Here is a 13,371-nt window from a genome sequence, read left to right as displayed (position 1 = left end):
TCTGCTTCAATGAAAGCTTTGTTGCGTTATCACATTCCCTACCGCCACAGCCGCCACGCCATCGTCTGCTGCTATGTTACAAGTTTATGGCGGGGTCACAGAAAAAGACGGTCGCGACCATCGCGAACCGCAGAGCGCACCGATGTTGCCGATTCACTCATTCGTCAAGCTCGACTTCAACCAGCGCTGCTATGAACCAAATAGTCACTTTTCTTCGGTATTTTTTACTTGAGTTCAATCATGTGACCCAACAGCTTACTAGGGCGAGTATGGACAAATGCCATGCATTGGGTTCTCTTTGTCATGGAGAGGCTTGCACTGCCCTCTTATGTTGCGGTTACGCCAAACAAATCATTTTATTTTATTGCCAACCATAGAAGCAAAATACTGCATGTTATTTGTATGTTCCATGATCGCTGACTTGGAAGCAGTTGAAACTATAATTTGTTTCGGCAGGAAACATGCTTTAAACAGCGCGCATGCGAAACTGCGCCTGCTGCAAATTGGCGGACATTTCGCCGTGCCGAGAGCCGGGGCAATTTTTCGCCCTATTTTGCTTGAATTTTACGACAAAAACAGCCGCCATTTTCAAGCTGTTACGTAGCATTACGTCACTTTTACGCAGGCTGAAGTTTCCAATGCATGACGTAATCGTTCCCGCCAACTGTTTAAATTACGTCATGCCTTCTCAGCCAATCACAGAGAGAGCGTGTATTACAGGCATTATTGTTGTTGAATAGCAAGGACAGGCCTACGTTGTCATGTCTAGTGCTTTTAGTCTGGTTTTTCATTGCCGGCCAAGAATTATGCGCTTTCTTTAAAAAGAAATAAGGAAAATTTTAGAACTGGTGCCCGTAAACGTCATAAAACGTCAAAATGACGACAGCACACACAACCGCTTTGTCAACCGGAAGCACGTGACCAAAATTGAAAACCAATCGGAAAAAACTTCCGGCAAATTGCCGGAAAAATGGCGAATTGCCGGCAATTTGCGCAGTCGAGAATAGGGCCCATAATTGCGGATTGAGCGATCGGTGACCAAGACATCTGCCGTACGTAGCCTGTTTCGATGCTTCCGCGCAGGTAGTGCCATCCATCTGCCGCTCCCCGGACCTCGCGCCGGTAGTGCCATCCATCTGCCGCTCGCCGGACCTCGCGCCACGCGCGTGGCTAGAGCCACTAAATAAACTTGATCTTGTGGCTCTAGGCGTGGCACGGCCGCTGGATGACGGGCGCACTGACGTTCTCATCCAGCGGGCATGGGCGTGGCCCAGTCGGACCGCCGAACCTCCGCGGCCGGTCCGCGTAGGCATAGCATCGCGGCAGATACCAGATCGCCGCTTTTAAAAATTTTCACCACACTAACATCTACTTTCTCGCATGTGGAACTTCTTTTCCGCGGTCAGATTCGTTGGAAGAGTGGCGAATAGGTGTTGCTACCATGGTCTGCGCCAGTTCGAGCCGCTTAGCGGGCCGAGCGGGCAGGCGCGGCCGGCTTGCGCACGGACTGTCTTCGAGGGCAGAAAACGCTTCACGACTGCCTTCTTTATTCATTACTTGCGCACGGCGTGCGGAATCTACAAATTCAGCCCAGCAATCGTCGTAGTTGATCGGGTGGATAGGGAAACGAACCGCAGGTTTCGCTTCAGCCATGGTCACGCGCAGTCTTGCTGTCTGCGAGAGGAACGCAAGAACGCAAGCTCCAGCTTTGGGGCGACCGCTATTTCGGCGAAATAGCGTGCGCGCTAAACGCACATCCAAAACCCCAAGGACGGCTTGAGTTCCGCGCATGCGCAGTACGGCGCCCCAAGGCGCTTGGGGGCCCCAGAGCGTTGGGGCCCCCACTTCTAAAACTTCCTTTTGATCTCGTAACGTTGTGCAATGTCGGCACCGCGATGCGACGGCAACAAAATCCGCAGAGCGTGTACGCAGCTGAAAAAACGGTAGATATTCCAGTTTTCAGGACCGCTGTGAATTGGCGCGGTGCTACACGTCTCCAGACAGTTTGCCGCCATTGCAATGTCACAGGTGCCGCTGAACAGCGGCCAGCTGTTTCATGACCCTTGAATTGTCATTGCTCAACACGTTTGCACATGCGAGAATGACAACTCTCTGATATTTAGAAATCAATCTCTAAGTGTCGAGTTTCGGCACACCTTTGATAGGGTTTCTGGATGTGCACTGCTCTCTTAATCCTTGAGGCAATTAACATTTTCGTGGGTTCCGTAACAGGTCCTACCCCCCCCCCCCCAAAAAAAAAAAAACGAACTATCAATTTTCAATGAACTCTTCTGACCAAACTTTCTTTTGCTCTTGTTTTCTTGTGAAGCATGGTGATAATTTCAGGTAGTTTTTAGACCGATACCCAGTTTTTTTCCTGATCAGCATCCTTCCCACCCTGGCCACAATAGTTAGGCTGTGCCGTGAAGACCAACAACAACTTCAAGAAACGCTGTCGAAACAGACCATGTCCTCTTGCGGGGCAAACCATTAAATTAGCTACTGAAAACAGCACCGCTGCCACCGGACATTTTTCAGTGCTTATGCAGAAGTAGCACTGGTTGCACTCACGTACGCCAGAAGGCGATAAAAAAACCTGCTATGTGCCACGACTGTGGCAGCCCTGTGCACAGGGTTGCCAAAGCCCGTGACCGGTATCAGCCGAATTCCCAGCCATGCCAAGGCCTTTCTTTTTTTTGGTTGTAACAGGTGCGAAGCTCTGTGTTGCGGTCTGTGATCCCTTCTTTCGCGACGAAAGCTGGCTTACACTGTGATGGTTCTTCAAATTCCTCCTAACTGTGACAAGACTGAAGAAAAACTAACAAACCCGGCTGTACTCGAGATAACCGCCCGCAGCTCAGGGGTGCCTTTGTTGTGCTTATGTTGAATTGGCACGTGGGGTTGAGAGCCACAAAAGAATTTTTTTAAAAGTAGATGCACATTATTATGAAAACATTCCCGCCCGCTTATCTTGGCGAATTATTTGGTAACTCTACACGATTACTTGTATTATTTGAAGTTGTCACCTGCTATGGCATTATTCAGCGGGCCCGAAAGTTTCAGCGCTTTCTTGCGATTGCGCTTGGATAACGCGGATTGAGTTCGAGCGGAATTGGTTTCTATGGAGATTGAAACTGACCGTGTCGCAGCACTCGGTTCGGATTGAGCTCGACCCGTATCGACTCAATCGTGATTGAGAGGGTCTATGTGACAAGTGTGTTAGTGGTTTGTTGCGTTCCTTTCTACGAGCCCGTGAAATGGTGCTGGCAAAAGCGGAACTTATAAGACCGGTAAAAAAATTGCCAATGTTTTGCAAGACCTGGGCCTTCGTAAGCAAAATCGCGATCGGATAAACAACCGCCGAAATTGTGGAACAACTCCTACTGATCAGAGTGTAATTTTAAAATGCCGCGTACTTGCTTTCCTCGCGCATGCGCCATGGCTCCAGAAGCCTACCTACTTGCGTCAGCTTCCCTGTCGTAAGCACTGGCATTTGCAATAGCATTTTGAGCCGTGGAAACTCTGCACAGGCGACCCTGGTGCCGGCTTCACGGGGAGCTGGCGCTCCCTAGCGATGGAACACGTGTACTCAGAACACCCCGAAAGAAAAGTAGTACTTGTTATAGATTGTCGGGAAGCTTTTCCCTTAAAAGAGATGAAGGAGATAATTTTTGGACCTGCGGTCTATTTACTGCGCAGGGTTGAAGGATGGTACAACCCGGCAAGCCCCGTCTCCAGAGGCGTGGTCTTGAACCTCATTAACACGGTGCTGCTTCGTGACTACTCCGGAGCTCCAGCCGCCCGGGTGAACTCCGTGCTCGGTTTCTTCGGCAGCACAGCAAAAGAGCAGGAAAAAATAGGAGACTTCCTCCAGTTCCTTTCCTTCTTGGGCCCGATGTTTTTCTGGGCCTTTGTGCCGCCCGCGCTGTTGGGTTTGACGGCGTCTACTCTCGTCACATTTCCCGTTGCCGAAAAGCTGAGTGGCGCGCGTGAGTTACAGCTCATGACTGGGGTCCCCGGGCCGCTGTTCATCGGAACCCATTTCGTCTTCGACTTTCTGCTGCCGTACCTTGTGCCTTTTGGTGCCTGCCTCACCGTCTACTGCTTTTGGTACTACGACGACCTGTCCTTTGTAACCGTAGGTAAGCCCTGAACGCACGAAATTATTTACTTCACCAGATATGTACAGCAAGAATCAATTAGTTCAAGCGAGCCAGTTTGGGCCGGTGACATCAGCAACAGGCAAACTACTTGAAAACTGGCTAGCAAAACTTTAGAATAACAGTTCTATCAAAATTAGACGGAAAGCAACGAGCTTCACATAAGTTCTACAAGCAGGGGGAAGGCTCGTGATGAATATGCTGGGGCGATTTCTGAGACCCCGGCACCGTGAAGCAACGCGCTTTTTCTGACCAAATTTGTGAGCCAGTCGCTTATGCTGTACAGAAGACGATTTTGGTGAGCACTGCACCCGAAAGCGGAGTTAAATGAAAGCGCTTATGTTTTATGATAGGCAGTGACGAGCGCGTGATCTCTCATAGAAAATAACGCCCCCCACTACTACACTATAAGAAAACAAATGTAGAAAAAATCCTGGGCCACCTCACTAACGTGAAATCTGGGAGAGGGGGATGAAGCATGCGGTGTACAAGTTGTGGGGTCGCAGGGGCAAACTAGGTTGGTAACTTTCCCATGCAATAGCAAAACCGGCGACGAGACAGACTAATCAGCCTTTGTCTTCTCGTTTCGTCCAGCTAGCAAGCTATCTCCCATCCCGCGGCTCGACGGAACAAAGGAAGCGACAAGAGTTTTTCAAGACGATAGTCTTTCTTGGACTACTTAAACGCAGAAATTTTGGTCTGTCTGTATGTCTGCTGTCTGTCTGTCTGTGACTCGATTCAGCCACCCGGCCAAAGTAAAACAATGCCTGCGCAATAGTCTTATATAGTCACAGCTAGATCTACCCGTCTAAGTCCGGTGTAATGTTAATACTTGTCAACATTATGTAAGAAGAACAAGACATTACGCAAATATAAGACAACAAATTAATACAGAAGTGAAATTTGCAGTGTTCCTTTATAAAAAATTATACATGCTTGACTTTTGCGAAATTAAATTCTTCATCAACTGCAGAAAACAAAATTCACTCCGCCGTCACCTGCTGTCGCCCGCGCCACTATAGCTTCTGGCGCCATTTTAAGAAATCAACCGGAAACAGTTACGAAAGGTTCTACAAGATAGGTTCCACGTTCTTCTTGCAACGCACGTGGAGTATTAAAACGCGATTGTATAAACTTTAAATTAGGGCGCCTCGATTCACACGCGTCTTCGCCGTACGGCAGCGTTGGCATCGAGACACCCGGTTTGGAGCAGTGGAACGCGGGGAATTTAAAATGATTCAAGCAAACCTTTGGCGTCTTTACATTGGGAGGAACGCGACGCAAGAGGAACAACATGATAGTTGAGCGGGAAAGCGAAGGGAGGCATTTACTTGGCAAAAGTCGATGAAGACTATCGTCTTTTGACGACATTTGCAACGAAAGGAGCAGATACGCGGACAATTTTTTTTTTGCTCAATGGCATTTATTGCTGGATAATCACCATACAAAGGGCATGCAGGCGAGCTGGTTGACGGCGAGGATCTAGTTCCTCGCCCTGTCAATTTCAGGGAATCGAGAGGTTCGACTCACCGCGACAACAGTGATCCCCGGGGGCGCCTCAGCGCGCTCCCGTTTGCCTCGCTGAGACGCCGATGGCAGCCATTGTCGGCCTCCTTTTTGTCCGATCCCCGAAGGAAGGAGGTCACCAGGCGCTTCCTGTCACCTTGCTTCCCGTGCCCAACCTCCTACCGCTTGCATCCCGCGCGCTCTCGCCGGCCACAGGACACTCCATCGGTGAGGAGGTAGATCCCCCTCGGCGACGTCGCGCCAAGCAAGTTCCCGCGAGGAGCAAGAAGTGCGGCGAAGCCAAACGAAAGGGAACGCGCAAGGTCGCGTTCCCACAAAGTGCATTCAAAGATTGTAAATGTTTCTCGTCGTCTCGGCAGGCTTGTCGCTTGCACTCGGCGAGTGGCACCAGATCCTGCATAGCGTTCAAAGATAATCTGCAAACAATCTTTACCAGGTACACATGGGGGGCGGGGGGGGGTCCTATTGTTGACAGGCGCCTTATCATCCACAGTGCGGCTTCGATGCTGCGCTCGGCGTCTTTGGCATTGGACTTTTTGCCCACGGAGAGAAAACCGTTGGGGCGTAAGCACGAAGCGTTCTAGCCCTAGGCGCTGGAAAACGAGTGTCCCGGTGTCTTAGTACCGCGACCACATGAGACGACCGGAGACGCCGACAGCCCGAGCGCCGAAGGGGCTTCGCCCCTAAAAGGGAGAAAATCGCGTGTTTTCTCCCCCAGCCCAGCGTGTTTCTCTCATTAGCTGATTACATGTGGCGCCCACCCGCTCTTGAGAAAGATGACGTCTCGCCTCCCTCGTGCCTTTTATCATCATCATCATGTTCAAATAAAGCACGCATCTGAACGGGTCATGGCGGCTCGTCCCTTTCTCCACATTTTGGGTGCCCAAACCCGGGACCAAGGGACCTCCGGAGGTGAGCACCACCGAGCGGATTTGCCTTACCTTCGACCGCCTTCTCACCTCTGGGGAACAATAATGAAGCCGCCGTTTCAGCGAACCCGTTCAGAAAGGTTGGGCCAGCTAAAGAAGAAGAAACGAGCTGGACTCATTCGTGCTGGACCTTTGCTGGCACACATGAGATGGCCCTTAGCGGTTGTGTATGTGCCGGTATAGTAATGCCAACCTTTGCCCCGTGAGACCGATCCCCATCCTTATCGACGTCTGTGATGCTGGACTGAACCATGGAGGCTCTATAAGAAAGACGGCGGATCGTCGTAACAGATGTTATCGGCAGAGTTGAAGACCTTCTCCTCATCGAGCAACCACCTATACGTAAGTTGACTGATCTTTTAAAGACTGTGACTGACCAAAACGATTTTTTGGACAAGATTCACCAAGAAATAGAAAATACCGTGGGTATTGAAAAGCTGGAATCGGAGATGTTTGACGCATTTGATTTTGAAGGAAGGTTAATATCGGCAAAAGTTAAACTGGAAATTAAGATCCCCCATGCCAGGACAAACGAATAACCGCGCATAGCGTCAGTCAAAGCCCGTCAGACCTCCGACAGCACCGAACGGATGAAGATATAAATGCGGAAAATGTGGAAACACCGAATGATAAGAACAATTTTGGCCCCCCAAATCACAGTTGCCGCTAGCATCCAGCATTCAATTTGCAAGATATATTGCCAATGAAGAACGGCTATCTTGGGTGCAGTGCCGCAAATACTTCGTACCATATAACGGACAACAACTGCTAAGAGAAAAGTGAAATTGTTCTGAATATAGAGAGACAAGAGGAAGGGAAAAACACTGTTCACGTCTCGACCATTGGTTATCAGACAGCAAGAATGACAAATGCGGCAGTTCAGGCATCGGACCACAATAAATCGCAAAAAACAGATAGCAGCAGGTCATCTCAAGGGCAAGAGAAAAAAGGTACCACGTTTCTGAAGCGACCACGCATGTTTATGTTCCCTAAAGTAAGAGATCGCATGAAACCTCTGAAATGTCACCCGAAAGGCCGGAAAGAAACAACCACGCCGGTCAAGCATAAACTTAAGAGCGATTTGCTTCGCAACGTTGCATATGTAAGACGCAAGCGGCACCAATGGATACGGTGTGGCAAGATGCAGAGGAAGGATACACCGAGTCGTGTTCAGCCCCAGGACGACGGAGAGAGTTAAGCGAAAGAGAAGTCAAAACAAAGCAATGCCTTCGATTCAAAAGAACTCCCCGAGGGTTCTAAAGGGGTTACAAACAACGAAAACTTCTGTGAAGAACGGAAAAGTCTGCTGGCGAACAAAGCGTTTTGTGTCCACAAGCAGTGGCAAATTCGTGGGTTCCAGGACTCTCATCTACAAGCAAGGTTCAGCAGCTGCTCATCGAGGCCAGAGTTCTATGCTTCTGGAGGCTAGCAATCATCGATTTCATTGGTGGAAGCAGAAGCGGCGAGTTCCCCGACTCTTCTTGCTTCAACGGACTTGAATTCTTGATGCCTGTACACTGGACGGCTTTGGGACCACGGGCGGTAGCCCGCTGTGAAATTTTGAAGTCATCTTCGCGCGGGGGAGGATGTTCAGAAAGATGACGCCTCGCCTCCCTCGTGCCCATTATGATCATCATCATGTTCGATTAAAGCACGCATCTGAACGGGTCATGGTGGTTCGTCCCTTTCTCCACACCTGCCGTGGTGGCTGAGTGGCTAAGGCGTTGCGCTACTGAGCACAAGGTCACGGGTTCGATTCCTTGCCACCGCAGCCGCTTTTCTGATGAAGGCGAAAAGCAAAAACGCCCGCGTGTACGAGATTTCGGCGCACGTTAAAGATCCCCAGGTGACCAAAATTCATCTGGAACTCCACTACGGCGTGCCTCTTCACCTGCGTTGCGTCGGCACGTTAAACCCTACAATCAATCAACATGTAACGCCCTCGGTACGGCCTTACCAAGCACTAAAACGGGGCAGGAAATATTCCCCTCCGTCGTCTGCGACCTGCCGACGACGCCGACGCCGGTAAGGAAATCGTTCTTGATTGCGCGGTGGCTTTCACCGATCGGCCGTAAACGACGAATCTGTGCGACACCGCCCCTGCAGTGTGCTGCTTCCTTGTCCTCTGAATCATAGAGTTTCTTAGTAAGCATACTAGAGAGGAAGCTCCATCTTGATCCATGTTGACACCCGCCGCTGGGGCAGCCCGCTGCAAGTACAGGGATGTGCTATCGGATTCTTATATGCACACGCATTCCGTGGCCACAAACCGCTTCCAGAGTGAAGCAGAACTTATTTGTGGGCTTGTTTGTGCGTCTTAACAGTGAAAACACTGCGCTAGCTAAGTCGACAAGACGAAATAGTGGGAGAAACACGGCATACAGAGGCGCATACGTGCGTGCGTCTCCTACTTTTTTTCTTTTGTAAACTTAAGTCAGTGCAACGTCTCTACACTTTTAAATGTAACACGCAAAATAATGCATCAATGAGGCTCGCTTCCTGATCGTTAGTTTTGGTGTTAAATCTCATCTGCGAAAACGTTGCGTCTTATAAGTGCGTTCCACCGGCAATGTATTGTGCAAAGACATCGCGGGAGAGGTATCTTACATGAACCGCTCTGTTCTTCCACAAAGTCTGTCTCATTTCGCAGTTAACTTATATTAATCATGAGCCTTCTTTGCCGAAAATCATAGCCGCAAAAAGCACACCTTGTATATGCAAGATAATGCGCAAATGGCGAAGCGTTTCTCTCTCTCTCTTCTACACCGACACCGCCTTCCATTAAATTTTCACACACGACACAATGCTCCGCATCTTTGACGATCTTTACGAATTACCGAGATCCTCCCAACTTTGCGGCCTCCTCTCCCTCGACCTTCACAAAGCTTTTGATACAGTTTCACACCAGGCCATCCTTGCTAACCTTGTCCGAACAAACTGCGGGGGCCAATTTTACAACTATATCAAATCCTTTCTCTAAGACTGCACAGCCTGTTTAAGCATTCCGAGATCGTCGGCTCCATCCTTTTATGTAACCTCTGGCACCACGCATGGCTCCATCCTATCTCCAACACTTTTCAACCTGGCACTAGCCCAACTGCCTCCCCTCCTTGACTCTATCCCCTACCTCTGTTGCTCGTTCTATACCGATGATATTACACTGTGGCCCTCCCATGGTAGCCCAGCCCAACTCGAAGAAACCTTTTAAGCATATGCTGTAATAAACAACCATGTTCGAACCATAAGTGTTGCTATCTCCCCTTCGAAATTGGCCCCCATGAACATAAGGAGCAAGAAAGGCAGAGCCCCTGAATGTGACCTCATCAACATCTTCAATATACATACCCCAATTCCCAAAAGACTCACTAAAAATTCTACGTCTTACTTATCAATACTCCGGTAGTTCATATTCTACACTTCGAACTATAGACTCTCAAATCGAGCAAATGACTCATCTCATTTAAGCGTCACAAATCCTCAGTCTGGCTCACACAAACAACATCCCCTACATATTATAGATGTTTTTATTTTTACCACGTCCCGCATGCTGCATAAAACTTTTATACCGGCATCCCACACCCTCCCAACTAACCAAAATATACTGACAGCTCCTTGTAAGCTTTACCGCATAGCTCTCGGCGTGCCCCAATACACTCCTACTATCAATCTTATCACGACCAGCACATATACCACTTTAGAAGAACGTATTCAGATGCACAAACAAGCGCAACTTCAGCGCCTTCAGACATCACACCAGGTTCGAGCACTGTTGCAGACGATGACCTACGCTACTGCGCCGCTTCCCACAATCCCCACAACTCCCCCTCCTTAAACCAGGTTCCCTCGTATACGCATATAACCCTTACCTAAGAATATTAACCATTTCGGGCATGCCACCCGCCGCCTTCTACGCTGTAAAGCACTCACTAAATGTGTCTCCTTGCTAGAAAAGCAGGGATCGATGGTATATTTTACACAAGCCAGTCATTTTTCCACAACACAAGCAGGAACCTTCACCTTTTTACGCTGCTCGTCGCTGGTTTCCGCGCAAACGCCCTTTCTCTGCCCGCCAGATGCCCCCTTCTATAGAAGCACTCCATCGCTCTTACCATAGATCATGCTGCTCTCAAGACCTCCACCGAGCACCCGACTTAAATCTTCACAGATCCGCCATCCGAAATTATTTACGCTACACCGTCAACCCGTTTTGTTCAAACCTAGTGACTAACATTCTCAACAGCCACCCTTCTCACCTCTTTGTCTTGGTCTGGAGAAGTGGCCCAGGAGAAACCTACGCTTCTCCAGACCCGCAGTTCACTTGCGCACAAACGCTTTTTCTCCACGAGGCTCATACTCGCTCCCTCCCATCTCACCACATTCTCCATAGCACACGAAAGTGCTCCGGTCCCCCAACCTGCCATTCTCGCGGCGCATACCCCATACCCCTCTATTCCACACTCCTACAGGGACTGTCAGCCCCCGAACCTTCCTCCGTACCTCTCCCGTATCACCTCAAGGGACACTTCGCTGGCTCCCCCACCCGAAACAGACGTTCGGGCCGCCCAGGGGGCTCTCTGCCTTCCTGTCGAAAACATCTCCAAGGACCTTCTGGACCGCTAGACAATGACCCGTCAGCCTCCATCGTTTAGCTGACCTCGACTTAGGTTGGTGACTGGGCAATAAATGCTTTCTCTTTCTCTCTCGTTCCGAGCAAGTGTTCACGATTACGGCGAACACTGGAGGTTTCTTTTTAGCCAATAGCGGTCAATCATCCTAAGTGGGTATCCTTGGCCTGACAAACGTGCGCAGGGGGCGCTGGGTGGTCGCCGCGAGGCACGCGCACACGATTTATCGGCGTTTCCATTGTTTCTTTAGCTGCTGGATTGTCGGTGACACGCACGCGCTCAACAGCGCGTGCTCACGTGCGCTCGGAATTTTCTTGGTATTTTTAATAGCGGACACGCAGCTCTAACGATTTCCTAAACCGATTCGCTGTTAAAAAAAGCCGTTTCCCGTGGTTTGAATCCAACCTGCGTCTCTCGCGTTATAAAACCGGCGTCCATCCGACAAAGCGATCATCACTTTCCCGATGCACGGCCGCGGGTTCTACAGCGTGCTAACGCGGTCCATTTCGGGAGACATATGAAAGGCTATGGACGAGACGTTCCGGGCCTGTCAGTCATGGCGATGTTACAGCGGCATGTTCGGAAATAAATGGGAGGTGCAACAGCCGGGTCTCCGACGAAGGGAGAGGGACCGCTAGCCCTGCTGTTTCCTCAGCCTTGAACCAATAGTGCAAGCTGCGCCAATTTCTCTGGCTCATTTTCAAATTTTTATTGCGAATTCTTTGTTCGTCGTGTCGGCTTTCAATTCTGCAGTTATGCTTTTTTTACGTTGCTCTCTGATTGACAATAATTAAAAAAACCCTCTCTGATGCGGGATTGCCCGACTATGTGTCCATGATTGGATGTGGTGCGCCATTATTATCATCGTTAAGGGGGCCACCCGCGGACATTCGGTATGCCCAAGAATAATTAAATTTCTCTAATTATACCTATTTTTAAATATTCCGTATATTTTGTCGTGCTGGCTTTTAACGAGAAAACTGTGTTCGAAAAGGCAGTTTCTCGCGTATAATTCTCCGCACCGACGCACTGGAAAATGTGCAAATTTGCGCATCTAACTATAAAGTGGGTGAAAATAGATATTTGTAGTACACTGGTACCGTAGTACACTGGTACCCTTGCTTATCACGTCAAACACGCATGTTGGGCATCCAGGCCTCACACATTCATAAGTGAGCATTTCATCTACCAAACGGACGTGACAGTAGCCAGTTTCTTGCGCCGCCACCCTCGGCAGACCTTTTGGCCGAATTTCGATAACTTCCGGCATGTACGCCAAGGTCTCGATCCCCCCGAAATGAGTACTTCTGGATTAGACAATTGGGCTCAGCAAATTGTTAAACGTGCGGGGCACACAAGTATCGCGCTGGATCCGAACATTCCTTCGGATATGGTTTATTCCCACCTACAGCATTTGTGGGCTGTCTATCGCAGTACTCAACGTTGATGGCGCAAACAGAATAACAACAGAAAAATGCGCTCTAAACCATCCCGCCTCAACGCTGAAGTTGAGCGGTCCTCCGCCCAGCTTGCCCAAAATCAGTGGCATAAAATCTGTAATTAAATGAAGGGACACCTCGTAATGAAACGCACTTGGTACCTCCTAAGCGATCTATTAAACCCCATTCGTGCGAAGACCGAGCAGACCCATCGGCTTACAATGGGCACACGAAATTTCCCGGGTACCAGTGAAGAACTACTAGACAGTTGGCTCACCATATGTCCCCACTGGTGACACCCAACAGCTCCTACTATATAAAGCACCACCCAATACTGATCTTGATGCAGATATTACCGAAGCAGAGGTACGGGGCGCCCTCCTTGCTCTCCACCCCGGGTCAGCGCCGGGGCGGGATGGAGTAACCAACAATTGTTGGTTATTCCATCGAGCCCCGGCGCTGACCCGGGGCGCCGTAATCTGTACGACTCCTTCATAAAGGCTCTTAACACTGTATTTTAACCACTTCTGGAAGCTCGGTTATCTCCCCAGATAGAGGCACGCCCAGAGCACCCTCATTCCGAAGCCAGGATAGCCTTTTACCATCGATCACCTCCGACCCATCTCACTCACTTCATGCATAGGCAAAGTCATTGAGCACATCATCCTCTCTCGCCTCACGCTCCACCTTA

General features: G+C 49.7%; 1 protein-coding gene across 1 annotated transcript in view; it reads left to right on the top strand.

Moving 5' to 3' along the window:
• The window catches only part of LOC144168036 (glucosylceramide transporter ABCA12-like), a 51,828-nt gene that overhangs the window by 29,282 nt on the left and 9,175 nt on the right, over positions 1-13,371 (top strand). The window contains exon 5 of the mRNA XM_077697126.1: positions 3,700-4,142. Within this exon, the coding sequence (XP_077553252.1) occupies positions 3,700-4,142 (443 nt within the window). The remainder of the gene's footprint in view (positions 1-3,699; positions 4,143-13,371) is intronic.

Source organism: Haemaphysalis longicornis, unplaced genomic scaffold (assembly GCF_048455015.1).
Source record: "Haemaphysalis longicornis isolate Haplotype H1 unplaced genomic scaffold, Haemaphysalis longicornis Haplotype H1 scaffold_2, whole genome shotgun sequence".
Lineage (NCBI taxonomy): Eukaryota > Metazoa > Arthropoda > Arachnida > Ixodida > Ixodidae > Haemaphysalis > Haemaphysalis longicornis.
This window is presented reverse-complemented; position numbering and strand designations above follow the sequence as displayed.